General features: G+C 30.2%; 1 protein-coding gene across 7 annotated transcripts in view; it reads left to right on the top strand.

Annotated features, from left to right (window-relative positions):
* The window catches only part of LOC129953205 (synaptotagmin-7), a 45,305-nt gene extending 29,939 nt beyond the window's left edge, over window positions 1–15,366 (top strand). For 6 of the 7 annotated variants that reach the window (XM_056066140.1, XM_056066141.1, XM_056066144.1 and 3 more), the window contains exons 5-10: window positions 880–985; window positions 2,467–2,769; window positions 3,674–3,754; window positions 3,898–4,066; window positions 7,305–7,517; window positions 11,204–15,366. In XM_056066140.1, the coding sequence (XP_055922115.1) occupies window positions 880–985; window positions 2,467–2,769; window positions 3,674–3,754; window positions 3,898–4,066; window positions 7,305–7,517; window positions 11,204–11,304 (973 nt within the window). In that variant the 3' untranslated portion in view covers window positions 11,305–15,366. The remainder of the gene's footprint in view (window positions 1–879; window positions 986–2,466; window positions 2,770–3,673; window positions 3,755–3,897; window positions 4,067–7,304; window positions 7,518–11,203) is intronic. The other variant, XM_056066145.1, reaches the window with a different exon arrangement.
* The last annotated feature ends 1,546 nt before the right edge of the window (window positions 15,367–16,912 follow it).

Raw genomic sequence — 16,912 nt, 5'->3', positions numbered from 1 at the left:
CCTCCCTGTATTCACCATTGAATGTAACTGGAACGGAATGCAAAACATCAGATTAATCTTAAGTTTGTGGCTAAACAAATCCTAAACATAAGACAAGGTCATAATAAAATCTTGTCAGATGGCTTAAACAAAATCGGTGGTGAAATTCATTTTTTTAATTAAATTTTAGCTTAATTTATAGTTTATTTAAAACCCGGACATTTTTTTTTACAAGAAAACAAGAAACTATTTAATAATTCGTATATGCTTTAGAAGTCTAGCCCTAATAACCAATAATATGATAGTTGTATTTAAAAAAGAGTGCTACTGAAATATACTAAAATCTTTTACCTTAAACGAAAACAATTTTCTATAATATAATAATTTAAATTTATTCAAACTCTAGCTCAAATTATCAAAATCTACAAACCCTATTTTGAGAACATTTGGAAGTTATGTTTAAACTAGTGTTATTAGTTTCTATCTCATATTTGTATGTATGATGCCCTGTGCACAAAAACTTAGACTTTTCCCCTATACTGTCTTCATTACGAATTCATATATATAAATAAGTTTTGAGTCCTGGCCACAGAATGTTTGTTTTTATTCGGTGTACTTTATTCCCACTTTGAAAGAAATAAGGACCGAAGATGGTGAAATGGTCAGTTAAACGCTATAGAATTTCCCAAATATTTATAACAATCAACAGATAAAATCTTATTTTGTATGTTTCCCGTCCGATTTTAATCATAATTGTTTGATAATTCAATATCTAAAAAATATTTTCGGTTTATTTATAGTTATTGAATTGATATCTTGATAAAAAAATATTTAGATTATATATTACCTTTCATTCAAAAACAAATTGATATAATGAGATATTATTTATCTTTAATAAAGTTTCACTGAACCGTTTAGGACGACGACTCAGATACCACAGACAAAGTCACCAGGTGGTTCAAATTCAGGTGCTGAACGCGAGACCAGTGGAAAGGATTCCGTTGCGGTAATAACAAATACATTTTTTTGCATGTACTAAATACTATAGTTAATAATTATTTAAATTATGGTGATTCGTAGGGAATGTATAAGATTAAAAAGCGAAGAATATGTTTTCACCATTTTTTTTTTTTTGATAAATTGTTAAGGTCATGCACCACGATCCTTGGACTGAAGTTCAATTCTAATCTAACCATGTAATTTGCTTTTGAACCAATTGAAGGTTATGATGGCTTTTTATCATGAATGGGGTTTTACATGGGCAAAATAAATCAATTCTTTTTTATCTAAATTTGGCAAAGAACAAATTGCCTCTGTTTTTGCATTCCATGGAGCAAAATAAATTGATTTATTTTTGATTTCATATCATATCTGCAGATGTGGATGTTTCGGCAGATTTACCCCACTGCACTAATACCAACACAATCATAAAAAACTTCTATGTGAAGATTTGACATCTATACCTAATTTGTTAACACATATATGGAATTACTCTAATACGATGACAAAAAACAAAACAATTCTAATAGTGTTCCATACTCCACGAAAAAAGCAATTTTTGAATTAAATCTAAATTTACCCATGAAAAACCTCATAATAGATACTTCAGACTAGCTGCCTGTGTCAATAATAACCAGCATATTAATAAAGATACTTTATTGGTAGTGAACTATAAGCCTTAGATTAAGTGGAGGATTTCATTAATAGAACAAAATATCTGCTTTGTGGTAAATATGAATTAGAATTTTCAACCAAAAAATAAATTAATACAAATTTAATTAAGGGCTCGAGAAATGAATTTTAATTTAAATTTAGTAATGGCTTGTAGTGATATTACGAGTACGTGTGTAGGAATGTGATGCCAGACATCTTGGGGTAAATCTTTTCCTGTGGCATCTACATTTTTTTTTCACGGGTACTGCGAGGAATTGACAAATCTTCTAAGAGTGATTCTTGTCATGAAAAGTGCTTTCTCAAATAAGCCGTTCGAATTCAGCACATAAACTATAACCCTGAAATTACTTGCAAACAGTAATGTTTGAGAATGGTTTGTTACTAAGCCTGGTTCTTTACGGACTATTGCGCAACCTAATTTATTTATTCAGTTATGGCTTAAGAGTTTTACCGGTTCTTGATTCCTTGATTCATTGCCAACCATCATGTACCATCTATCAAAACATTCTTTTTCCGGTCTAAGTGATCAGATATTCAAGATAAAGGTCTATATTTTGTCAAGTAACAGCTTTGTAGGTATTGACATTTATACTCGTTGTAGATATCTATAAATGTTCAATATTTTGCATGCGCGGCTTATGTGAAATATGGACCTCAATTTATACTTTATAACTATGAGTTGGTTTATTTAAATGTCGAAAATAATCGTCAGATCACTCCGCCGCTGTCAGATATAACGCTTGTGCGACTCCATACGAATCACCCAATTTTCAAAATTCTTACATTTATCTTATACCACAAATATTTATTTAGAATCGCAGCATATCTATGGTTGATATGTACGTGGACAATACAGAGCCCAGCGAAAATGTTGGACAAATACATTTTTCATTGGAATATGACTTCCAAAATACCACCCTCATACTGAAAGTTCTCCAGGGTAAAGAACTGCCAGCGAAAGATCTAAGTGGCACTTCGGATCCATATGTCCGGGTGACCCTCCTGCCTGACAAAAAACATCGTCTTGAAACAAAAATTAAAAGGCGAACATTGAATCCGCGATGGAACGAGACTTTTTACTTCGAAGGATTCCCCATACAAAAACTTCAGTCGAGAGTAAGTATTTTTGTTAAGTTTGAAATATGTTTCTATTTTTTCGTTTGCGGCTATAACACGATGACTCTTTGCGACATGACACTTTTCGAATTTAACTACAGAATTATTGATTATCTTGAAACTTAAATTCATCAAGATCATCATATTTCTCATGAATTAGACTTAATTTGATCGATGGCAAAAGCCATATTGGCCTTCTTTTCTACAAAAAAAAACACCAACAAAAAGTCTAATGGGGTCAAGTTGCAAGTTCACATATCACATAATTGATTGATCGTATAATTTCCACTTTGGCTTGAGCTGCATAGAACGTCGTTATGTTGTTCATACCATCGAAAAAAATATATAGATAGAACTGGATTGTGACAGTTTATGTCGATCTTAGAGATAAATGGCCTGATGACTCCACGCGCCAGCAGCCTACAATAATTAGGGTCAGTTCCTAACTGTTTCAGAGCCTATTAAGCTCATACTTATCTTGTTTATTAGGGTGAAGGCTCAAGTAACTTAGCAAGTCCTAGCTTTCGAAAGACTGAGTTCATTTCAGCGATAAAAAATCGACTTCCTCCGATTTTTCTTGCAGACTTGATTATTTTTGTGGATCGTTAATTGGTTAAACAGACTAAAAAAAATACAGCCAATTTGACAGAATAGTTTGGATAAAATGCCAGCTATGAACTATCAATGTTTTGGAGTGCTCTTTAGCATAGAGACGAAAGAATATGCGCTCAGGAGTGCACGAGAATTAGAATTTTAATGAATACAATTCTTTGACAGATAAAGTTTTACTCGATGGTCGAAATATTCGTAATTCATAAATATTAAAATAAGTCAAAGCGTCATCATGTAATAGTATTTTTGTTTCGTTTCGTCTACCTTTTTTTATATTTTTTTGAAAATTCAGGTTTTGCATTTACACGTATTTGATTACGATCGATTCTCTCGTGATGATTCGATTGGAGAGGTTTTTCTGCCACTGTGTCAGGTATTATTATAAACTTTTATATTTTGGACACTCTCTTCCCAAAATTTGTATACATTTATAAATTTTTTAATAATCATAACAACGTTTTATCTTCTTTTTGATAAAAAAAAAACAAACACACACTTAATATACAACAAAACTAGGTCGATTTTGCTGGTAAGCAATCATTTTGGAAAGCCCTTAAGCCACCAGCTAAAGATAAATGCGGCGAACTGTTATCATCTCTTTGTTATCATCCATCAAATTCAGTACTAACATTGACATTGATAAAAGCTAGAAATTTAAAAGCTAAAGACATAAACGGAAAGTCAGGTAAGATGATTTCATACAAAACTATCCGGAAAAAAGATATGGTGCACCATCACTCAGAAACCGCATCTTTTTAATACCTACAGTGCGGTTCAACCATCATCGTTTAGAGGCTATATTTATTATTTAAGTTGCATTTGCCTTACCTTACATTAATTACTTCAGTTGGCTCAAACGTCTAGATAAATTGTGGTATCTAGCTTGTTCAACCATCTTCCCTATTTCTTCCTTAAATTTCACATGCAGAATCCATTTTACTTGCATGCATCTTAATCGCAGTATATACCTTTAGCGCTAATAAAGATTGATTAAAAAAGTTTCCATGGATTTTTGTTGTCTGCACTACATGGCAAGATTACCGTCCAGCCTGATCTTTAATTCTTTTCCCTTCTCTTATTGCTTTGGTTCCAAGGAACACTACTTTTGTTCAATTTAATTTTTGAAAAGGACTGCATTTCAGGAATCTCGTAAAAGGAATCCATGTGCTTTATTCTTAGCAAAAGTCGAGATTTATGCAAAGGAAGTTCATTATATTAACTTGAGTTAATATAGACGCATAGAAAGTGTTTTCCGTTTTTATGGCAACGGATCGAAAAAAGAGAAAAGTGAGTATTTAAGCTGTTTACATCTATCCCTTGCATAGCCATTGCAACACATGTATAACGGTTTCTTATTAAAAAAATTCCTGACTAAAATCCACCGACAAATTTTTACTGACAGAAATCCGAAAAAATTAGAATTTTGTGAAACTGGAACACAAATCAGTGGAACGATTTATTACACTTTTAAACACAAGAGTATCATCTCTTCAGGAAAATGAATTTCCAACCGGTAAATAGAAAAAACACATTTTTAGCAATTAATCTTTTTGTCTCAAAAAAGTTCCTTGTGTGATTTCAGATCAATCAGTACATATTTTGTATTCCTGATCAGGGGCTTAAAACAAAATGTCCGAGTTGATTTCAATAATAGCTATAACCTGGAGCCTAAGCAATCTTTTTTTCCCATTTATTTCTTAGCGTCGTCAAAACAACGATGTAAATTCAAGTTCTACACTTTGTATGTTACTCTTTTTGCTTTAATTTTTTTTTCCTAAAAATATTTTCTGCGACTGCCTTTCGATTTCAGTTCATCCTTACTTAACAATCGTGGGGAAAATAGCCATCAATCCGCCATAATAAAAACTAATTCTTGGGGTTCTGAAGCTAGCTCATACCTAAACCAGAGTTCCAAATTGTTGTTGTATTGCATACCAACTCCGAATCATAAATGCATGTTATTGACACATCAAGTCACGACAACTGGCTATCTAGTGCCAGTGAAGTTCAATTTTAATATTTTCCATAAGAGAAAAGTAAAAAGTGAATTGGAAAACATTGAAATAATCTAATTTATATGATAGATTCATATTATGTCTTAAGACTATAATTGATGTTGAAAAAAAAAGTCCAGCGGTGTCAAATCGCATGATCTTGGTGGCCAGTTGATATCGCCACGGCGAAAAATTTTGCGGCCAGGCAATGCCTCTTACAAAAAAGCCATATTCACCCGAGTTTTGTGGTATGTGGACCGTCTTGTTGAAACCACATAATATCCAAGTCGACCATAACGCCCCGCATTAAAGGTGACAGTCGTTTTCGAAGAAGTATGGTCCAATCACACAGTGACTTTTTGTGGATGTAATGACCTCCCTTCAATTACTGAGGATTCTCAGAATCCCAAATACGGCAATTTTGCTTATTAACATACCTACCGAGTTAGAAATGTGCTTTGACGTATCTAAGACGTTGTGAGCTGGACTATACATATATGGATAGAGGTGTAGGTCCATATACAAAATACGCCATAAAGTGCAGTAAGAAAATCCTAATTCATGAGAATCGGGTCTTCGGCAACACTTTCACTTACAGCAGCAATATTTTTAGTGGTACGGGAACTACAATATCTGTATACAATCTAATCTCTTCAAATTTCTTCACAACTATGCCAATTGCTTGCGTGGTTGGACAATTATGTAAACCAAAATCTCCTTTTTAAGCACGATATGTGGCTGTGTCAGAATCAACATTTTTGTAGTAGGTTTAACAATTTGTATGCGTTGTGCGAGAGTTAAGCGATCTGACTGAAAGAAAAAAAAAATATTTAAAAACTTTGTTTGAAATATTTCGAATTCCAGCCCTATACTTTTAAAACCGAAAAATGAACAACCCGTTATTTTCCACCTTATTCTTTTATAATCACAAAATTAATATTCTTTTTCCTAATGGGAAATACATCGAACGATAAATCGAAAAGAAATCTATTTTCATTCTTCAATTGTGACTACACACACTGACTTCCAGATGGTGTGCGTATCTCAAATTATTTCTAAGATGTTTAAAAGATTATTTTGTCATGTAAAGTTTTTTTTACTTTTTGGCACTAAATTATTGTATTTTTCCTTACAATATTATATTGATGTAGCCCTGGCAGGACAAAAACCCGGTATTAAACTCTCGATTCCATTTTCTCCCTTCTTAATATGCAAACACTCATTCATCTCAATCTCAATCACTTCATCTTCAATCGCTCATTTTAATCTACATAAACTTTGTCAGATTATTTTTGGTGCCGATTTTTCTTTCTTGTTAACATCGTGTGATACAAATGTCGAGGTGTAACTGACCTGTTCATTTGAATTTTCACACGGTTTTTCAACTAAGCACTAAAAGAGTCAGTCAAGATTTCATCCGTCAAAATTATTATAATATTAATATATGAGAACATTAACCATATCAAACCTAATGTTTCGCGTTGGTTTGGCACAGAGCATTCAATACGGAAAAGTTCATCAAATTAACATGGTAAATATCAGATACCTTAGTGATATACAGTTCGAAACGGAAATTTGATTTGTTAGCTGGAGCTGGATACAAGTCGGCTAAAATGCTTGACTAAATTTTAGCTTACCTTAATTTTTGAGAAAATTTTGAATGTAAGCTTAAGTTTAGATCGAGTTGCGTGTTAAACTACTCAAACTCACATATTAAACAAAGCCTGAAATGCCTACACACATCTATATTTTACTCAACTTTAATTAAATATAAAATAATTATAATTATTATGTGATATACAATTAAATTTCTATTTTTTCAATCTAATAATTAAGAGAACCGCACTGTAGGAAGTACATTTATTTAAAAGAGTGAAGAAAGTGCTTAATAAACCAACAAAAAAAACACAAATTTATACAATATTTCAGATCCATACGTTAAGGTCTGGCTACAATTTGGTGATAAGCGCGTCGAAAAGCGAAAGACTCCGATTTTTAATTGCACACTTAATCCTGTTTTTAATGAATCATTTAGTTTCAATGTGCCGTGGGAGAAGATCCGCGAATGCTCCTTAGATGTTATGGTAATGGATTTTGATAATATTGGACGAAATGAGTTAATTGGAAGAATATTGTTAGCCGGTGAGTAGTGTACAACAACAACAACTAAACAATAACAACCAAATTACCAAGTATTCTTACATTCTCATATTGTCTAAAATTGTCATAATATCTATGAAAACCATAAAAAATTTAAATATGCGTTATTTTTGAATGTATAGGTAGTTTAATTAACAATTACAAACAAATATTCAGAGCGTCCACATTGAAACACCCCCTTTTGTCGCGACCCGTTTTGTTATAGTGCTTAGGTTTCTTCCAAATTAAGATGATAACACTTAAAATTGCACCAACCAAAATACAAATTAGAATCGAAAATAATGGAATTGAAACTAAAGCAGAAGCGGATGCGGCACGACAGAAGCGGGACTTATTTTAAATATCTAATAATACTACAACTTCTGCGAGAAAAAATCCTACTTGTAGATCTTTTAATTATTTAGAAAAACAAAATTAATGCAAATTTTGACTTTATTTTTTAAGAATATTAGCAGGCTTCACAGGATGGGAAGACCTTAAATTGTATCTGCACATTCTTTCTCCGCCAGAATGTTTTAGTTCAAAGACGTTATATTAAGACAAGAGTGGAGACTCGTTTTGTTTTTCTTTATGTAGCGGTTAAATTTTAGAGCCTCACAAAACCATTTTTTTTATATTGTAAACAACACTAAGAGAGGTTACATTTACAAAGTTTTTGTATAGAAATTTTAACTGAAAATATTTCGACATAAGGAATATTTTTATTCACCAAACTGAACTCTCTCATAAATGGTAAAATCATTACAGTAATTATAAACATTGCTTTTAATTTTTATTTTAACTGCAAACAATAAATAAAAATTAGTTTGAGTTGTAAGATTTTTATTAAAATATTTTATTTAGAACATTTAAAGTTTAAAACACTAATAATAATATCAAATATAAACTTTTTGTGTACGTGTTAACTAGTGCGGTCAATTTTCCGTTTTAAGTATTAGTGCAAAGGGGTAAATCTGCCGAAAATCCAGATATACGGATTTGACCTTAAATCAAAATAAATCAATTTATTTCGCCCCATAGAGTGCAAAAACAGGAGAAATTTGTGTTTTGATAGATCTAGATCATAAATAAATTTATTTAATTTGCCCATGGAAAACTCCATTAGCAACAAAGGAATTTCAAGTCGAAAACGACATAAATGGTTAGGAATGTCAAGATGCAAACAAACGAGGAATTAATAAAATACATTTTTTTTTAAACTTACCAGATGTATTCGAGCTGATTTTTTCAAGTTTTCTTTGTTATAAGTAGATAAATTCATCATAATACAAAAGAAAGCTCTACGAGGTACACATTGCTCTGAATTGAAATGATTTTATTTGAGACGTACTTCAATTATAAATTACGTAATTTTTCTGAATGTTCTTCCAGGAAGGCTGTTATTTTTATAAATAAAGGATGTATCGAAAATGTAAAGTCAACGATTTTGTGAGAAGATTTACATTAATTAACAATTAATAATATTTACATACACATTCAAGATATTCGTTATTATACTTGGAAATGTCCGTTTTATAATTTTTCATCTTTTAATTACAGTACATGTTTATATTGAACTGACGGAATATTTAGCTTGGAATGTTTGTTTGTTTAATTTTGGGTTATGGTTTTTCATTCATTTTTTTATTAACACAGTGAAATGAATCTACCAAAATGTTCTTTTTTAAGCCAAAAATACTTTAACGGAATCACTCTTAAGCCTTATTACAGGGGGGACGTACATAGGTGCCGAAACTTCTGAAACTCAAACTCCGACTTCCATTTAACAGTCTAAATTCATTTGGATTGGAAATCGGATTTTTATATCTAGATATATTTTAGAAACCAACATTACAGTACCTCCTACACAGTCAAACTTCTTTATAACGAACTTCCTTTTAACGTAATTCTTTCTCACGAATTTCATTTTGTTTTCCTTAGCCTCAGGAAATATCCGATACAAATTAGGTTCTTTAAAACGAAACTCTCTATAACAAAATTCTCTTTACGAGGAACTAATTTTTTGGGCCGAAAGAAAAGTTTTTTCCTTATAACGAAATTTGAATTTTCAAATTTGGAACTGTAAACTGTTTTAACCCTTGGCATGATGGTAAGTGCGTTAGATTGTCATGCCAAAGGTCTAATGCTCAATCCTTGCCTGTGCCATCTAAAATTTGTTCTCGGGTATTGACTCTTGCAAGGAATTAACAAACCCTCCAAGAGTAATTCTTCTCATGAAAAGTGCTTTCTCAAAATATCCGTTCGGATTCGGCTTGAAGCTGTAGGTCTGTTTAATCCCTGACAGCAGTATTCGCACACAGAAATGGTTTAGATCTGTAAGTTATTAGGCCCTAGTTCTATTGCACCACCTAATTTATTTATTTGATAATGTTGCTGAGAATTTAAAGGTTGCTACCACGAACTTTCTTCAGAGAAGACAATTTTGAATATAAATACATCTGAGGAAACAACGACACAGATATAAGAACTGCATTTTATAATTTTGGAAGTTTTATTAAAACAAGAGATGAAACATCAGACGATGCATATGTTTACCTTTCTAAATTTTAAGATTTGTATAATAAAACAAAAACTGAAACTATTTATGTTCAATTGAGAATTCATATAATATTGGTATACATACAGTAAAATTCGGTTATAACGACCACTCACGGGAGACAAATTTTCCGTTGTTATATATAAGCGGATGTCGCTACGAAACATTTTGTTTGTAAATATCTGTTATGTTATATTTACATGTTTCATTTCATTTAAATAAAAGTAAATAAATCTAATCAAATTTGTGCAAGTACATTATGTATTGACAGAAACGAAGTTTAGATAAAAGTATATAGACTAAGTTCTCCTGTGCTAGTTGACTATTTTTTTGCTTTTGAGGAAGAGAATTTAATGTTGGTGTTTTTTTTATTTAAATAAAGAAGATATGCCTAACGCATTTAACGTAATAATAATAGTTCTAAACGAAATGGTCCTTATAGCCGATGTTGTTACAAACTGAAGACTTAATTAACAATTTAGTGACAAACCAAACTTATCCTTTAAGTTTCGTCGTTATAACCGATATGTTATTAAAACCGATGTCACTATAAAAGAATTTAACTGTACTGTAGTTATAAATTCTTTAAATTATACTTTTTTAACATAAAAGAACACCTACAGTGGTTAAAGAAGTAAATTGTTCATGCAACGTATTTTTTTTTATAAAATTTCTTTATAACGAAGCAATTTTTTGTTATAAACAGGTTTGACTGTAATCTTTATACCTATGTATTTAACTATTTACTGTAAGTAAGAGGTGATTAAGATAATAACAACAGATTTTAGTTGGGTTTAAACATTTCGAAAGGGCTTCTTCGCATACCGTAATTTAGTATTTACTGTCAGATTAATTTATTATAATTTATAATTTGACAACTGGTGAGATGTATTAGGTTCGTGTCGAAAATTGTACTGTCAAATTAAAAAAAAAAAAAAACAATTTAGAATTATATTTGAACACACGAATTTGGACCATATTGCTTTTAGGTAGGTATATTTACCCAATTAATATTATGTAACTTCTCTAGGATAGGTTACTGTATGTTATTAAAACAATTGAACATCTAATTTGTAAATCATGTTTTGTTAGATTTTTGTTGTTTTTTTTTAAATGAAATATACATTTACAGGAAAAAACGGATCTGGGGCATCAGAAACAAAACATTGGCAAGATATGATATCGAAACCAAGACAAACAATTGTTCAGTGGCATCGACTAAAGCCGGAATAAAACACATAAAGACAGCAGTGATAAAAAACATTTTACACGCACATTTAATGAAGCAACACACCCATAAAAAACAACCCCTACATTCCCGAAAAACGATAAAAAACAACAACAAACAAAACTTAAAACGCACTAAAACCTAAATCCAAATGCAACAAACTCTACACATCAAAAAGTGACGACTTTAATTTCTTTCATTACCACTACAACAAATTCAAAACTGTGTATGTATTTGTATAGGTATTATATATTTGCGTGCACTCTCGAGAAAAATTAAAAAAAAAAAAAAACAAAAAATAAAACAAAAGGCAAACACAAAAAAAAACACAAAAAAAACTAAAAACAAAAAACAAACAAAACAAAAACAGATACATATGAAATATTTATATACATTATTAAATATTATATTTATTAAATATTATATTTATTAAATATATGTTATATAAAATTTATATATCCTCATTTTGTTTATAGTGATACTAAACAAGTTGATAAAAATATTTATGTAGTACATAAACATTAAACATAGAAATTTAAAGAAGAAGTTAAACTTAAAAATACAGAATATATCTATGTGTGTATGTTTGTATATATTTATGCATCTGTACACATGTAAGTGTATGCATATGTGATCGTATATCTATATAAATGTGTAAAAAATACCGTAGACTTGCAGTATTTTTGTTAAGATTGTTGTTGGTTTTTCATAGGCATTAAAAAAATAAGGATAAAAAACAAATTTGTAAAAGGGTGACAACTATAAGATATACAAAAATAAACATTACAAAATTTAATAAGAAACAAAAGAATTAAAGTTTTAAAATAGTAGAAATTGACATTTAACAAGAATTAATAACTCCCAATGGGAAGTAAAAAAAAAAAAACATAAGCTAGTTACATTATACATGTTCGAAAGATCTTGTTATCATCGCTAACTTATTCCTTAAATTTCCTCAGAATAATAATACCATTTTTTTTTTGAAGTAACACTAAAATATATTCCTTACTTATTTGATAGTAAAGCAAGAACAAACTTATATTATTTGTAAATGCTATTGTGAATTTAAATTCGATATCGAATTTAGCGACATCAATCAAATAACATTTTCTATTTTTTAAATGTCAATGTCATAATTGAAAAGTACTTCGATATGAATTGAAATATAAGTTAACCTTTATTTAAATTCTATAGGTATAATTAGTTTCCAGTTCTGAAAATATTTTTGGTTTTGAGAGTAGACTTTTTTTCACGCACTGATTTTGAAATGTGTATAAAATGAGGAAATGCGTATAGGTACCTATTTTAATTTTTATAGTCCAGCATGGTGTGAAACATAAAACACGGGCTTGCTAAATTAGAAGAATTACATTTTTTCGCAAAACTCTAATTTTTGTATTGTCCTACATATCTCACACCTATTGTTTTTATACCTATACGCACCTTAAGGAATTCTTTAATTGATTTATAATCATTAAATCGACAGTTCAATTCAATAAGAAACCAATCAATTTTGGTTAAAAACACGTAATACAAATTAAAATGAAAGAAAACCATTGAATTTCAGTTTTTATAAAGGGGCATTTACATATGTAACAATATAAAAATAGTAATGCTTTGTTTTTCTTTTCTATTTGGCTTCAGTTTTTTTCCTTCGTACAAATTTTAATTTGCTTCTACTTTTATTTTAAATGTCACATGAAAATATTTTTCTGATAAATTTATCTGCTCTGAGGATGTAAAATGTTGACAATTTCGATTCTGCATAGTTTAATTTATCGGGCTTATCCATGTTTTTCATCGTTACATGAATTACCCCATTAACTTTTTACCTTGAATTTGTAAAAATTTTAATGAGATGAAATAATTGATTTTATTTTATATTAAACTGATTGCGATAACTACGACGAGGATTGCAAAATAATAAAGGATTTTGTAAAAGGGTAAAACATAAGGCGGCCCATACACACAACACTTGAGTTGGGGTGCAGATATGTGGGCTGGAGAAGACACCAATTTTCAGAGTAAAATCAATCGGTGTGTGGGAAGTTGTTTCGATAAAAGCTTCAACGTCATTTTCTCTTTCCACTTTAAGATCTCTTTCACAACTAACGTGTAGTGTGACGTGTGTGGCGGAATACTACAAAAGGTGTCAGTACACTAGTGTGCATACAAGTGTGGTTTGTATGGGCCGCTTAAGCATTTTTTGTAGGATGGTCTCTCTGCTTTTGTTTAGGCAGCGTATGAGAGAACATAGTTTTCGGCTTTTAAAAATGCTATAATGTTTATATTGTAATTTGCCGTAGTTTTTAAATATTCTCTTTCATTTGAAGGTATTTTTGTTTGGAAATTACTCTTTCAAAATAAACGGATAGATATAGACCCTAATGTTTTGATAAAAAAAAACACATTGTATTAACCCCTTACAAAAACCTGATATTATTTTTTGGTTTCTATGTTATTGTATACTCTCCCCATGTATTTCCCTAAGCACGTCATGGTCTAAATAATAATCGAAAATAAGTTCCACTTGACACTTCTGTATAAAATAGGCTAAAGATATTTAATTTGCAGTTTTGTCTACTGTTTACTTCTGAACCATTTTTTCTTTATCAAAATCAGATGCAGTGTCAGACAAATTCCCCAGGAAAAAGTTCTAGGCAAACGTGCCAACATCCTTCATAATATTCCCAGAAAAACATTACTGGAGATAAACTTTATTTTTATATGCCCCATATTAATTGGACAGATAAAAAATGGCACATTCTAGATAGATAACGAAAAATAAACTAAAAAATATCTTAAAAATCCTTTCCTCAATTTTAATTCAATTTTTGATGAGGATGTACAAATATTTAAATATTGTTTTGAAAAAAGAATATCATTTTAATATTTATTAGAATAACACCCTTATCACATTTTTGGTTGATTGTGAGAAATTTTGTACAAAACCGAACCTTCCCACCAGCAACACCATATCCTTAAAGGAATAGTAGACAAATATGTAAATCGGAGAAAAAACATTCATTGCCCTAAAGCGCTTGTTTTCTTTATATGTTAAAAAGACGGTTCGTTGTATGTGTAATTATTATAGAAAAAAAGAAATAATTATTCAAAATTAAATAAAAAAAAGGAGGTATATATCAACCAACGATAGAGTAACTAGAAAATAAAAACACATACGACTAAAAATAAAAAAAAAAATATATACAAAAATTTCGACAATGCCGATTATGTAAGTTAGACTAGAAGCAAACATAAACATTAAATCAACACCAACATTAATTGCAATATTAAAAAAGTAATTGATTTAACATAAAAATAAATGAAATAAAGTACTAAAACAATAAAATTATATTTATTTGTATCTGTGTTAATAAAATAAATATTATATCGTTAAAGTTAAAAGTTGTTACTAGAAACGTGGTTGCCTTTGATACCAACCTTAATCCATAATTCGGAAAAAGATAAAAATATATGAAGAGAAATTTATACACATACACATACATATATATATGTATCAGAAAATTATTTAAACAAAGATCTGAAATGCACAAAACATTAGCGATTTTTTTTTTGTAGTGTAAATATTTTTTTTTGGTTTAAGTTAGGTCTTTTTAAACATAATAATATATTAACAGCGAAAGAAAGAATAATGAACAAACAAAAGTTTCTGACGTTAAGGGAATGAGCAAAATTACTAAAATATGCTCTTGGGTGAATTACAAAAATAACTGACTTTTTTCTATTGAATCGACGTTCTTGACTTTTATATATTTGCATTAAAATTTTAGATTTTTGATTAGTCAGTAAAGTAATGCAATAACATTTTAATTAACCATTTTTGAGAGTATTCAGGTAACGCAAATGTTTCAAGCTTTTCAAAAGTAAAGAAGTTTTGAATAGGTATTTTTTTGAGTTATTTTGTGCTGTTTTTATAATACTTTCAGAGCTGAAGCACATTGAAAATGTTTGCCAGTTAGGGAAGGGTGGAAGGTCAGATGAAAACTAGAATAACATTAATTTTTATGAACTAATTGCAACTGCACTTCATCTAACGATGAAAGTGGACCACTTATGTAGGTATAATCGTTTTTCAAAAACTATTGGGTGCCGAAACATTATCAGTAGAACAATTTTATATGCAGCTCTCGGAAGTTTTAAAAAGAAATAGTTTAATTTGTTTCTGATTCGAAAAGTAAAAAAAAAAGTTAAGGCATCTCATTTTTATTTTTTAAAGTTTGGGACGTGTCCATGGTGCAATGCTGTCATGCGTAGGACTGTCATTCCAGGGGTCTTGGGTTCAATCAATGCCTGTCTAGTTTTTTTGTATGAGTACTGTCTCCTGTGAGGAATTGACAAATCCTCCAAGAGTAATTCTTTTCATGAAAAGTGCTTTCTTAAAAAAGCCTTTCGGATTCGGCTTAAAACTATACTTTCCCTCCATTCCTGACACCACTAGCACACAGGAATGTTTGATAGTTGTAAGTCACTAGGCCCTATAGTTCTCAACGGACTGTTGCGCCTCTAAATTTTTTTAATTAACCTTATATGATTTTCCTATTGTCGTTTGGCTTCATATTTCTTATTGAAATTCGCTAAATCTTGAATAACGTATGGTCTATGCCTATTAAATTTTAATATTATCAATTCAACAGAGAAAATAGATTATTGAATGAAATGAAAATATAATTGAAAAAAGTTGTAAAAACATACAAAGATCAGTAATAGTTTGGAATTTGGGAAAATTAAAACCAATTTAACAGAGAATGCCAACAAAAAATTACAAAACCGTTATAATGCTATGAAAAAATATTAACGGGAAAATTACCTCGTAAGTCTTCCGGCTAAAAATGACCTCAGGAACTAATTGTTGTCTTCAGCAAGAATTGTGCAACAGCTTGTAAAATGGCACCTCACCTTGTATAGAGGATAAAATACTTATCAAATTCACCAATAGAATGCAAAACTATTACACGCTTTTTTTTTTAAATCTATGAACACAGTTTGCTAACCAAAATCTGGTCATAGATAAAGTTGTGTTCCATTTATTTGCTCTAGAAATTTCGAATTTATTTCTATCCTTATAAAACACAAAACACCCATAATATGTTTAGTGGATAAAAACGGTTAGAACAAATTTGCTACGTTTTAAAAGACTTAAGCGAATTCATATGCAATCAACAAATTATGCAAAAATAATAAGCTTTTCACATGTCGCCAAACTTAAATTTGGAAATTAAATTCATAAACCTTAACCTTCGGTTTATTTGCTCTTAAGGTTATTTTTAATTATTTTTTAGGAAATATTATTAATATGAGGAATACCTTCACACGAAACCTTAAATGAAATGTTGAAGAAAATTAATAAATCCCACCACAGTAATTGAGTTCAAGTCATAAGTTTAAAAGTAGACATTTTTCGAAATTTAATAAGTGCATTAACTGCAGATGCAAAATAGTACAAAATTATTGTGAAATCACAATATATGAGGCCTACAACTTACATGTATTGACAACAGGTTGGGCTGTGGCTATGATAACTGTTTTAATTGCAGCACTTCATTGTATTCAGGCGGTAACACTCCATGTAGGCCTTGTCTTCCAAAATAT

This window comes from Eupeodes corollae, chromosome X, assembly GCF_945859685.1.
Source record: "Eupeodes corollae chromosome X, idEupCoro1.1, whole genome shotgun sequence".
Lineage (NCBI taxonomy): Eukaryota > Metazoa > Arthropoda > Insecta > Diptera > Syrphidae > Eupeodes > Eupeodes corollae.
This window is presented reverse-complemented; position numbering and strand designations above follow the sequence as displayed.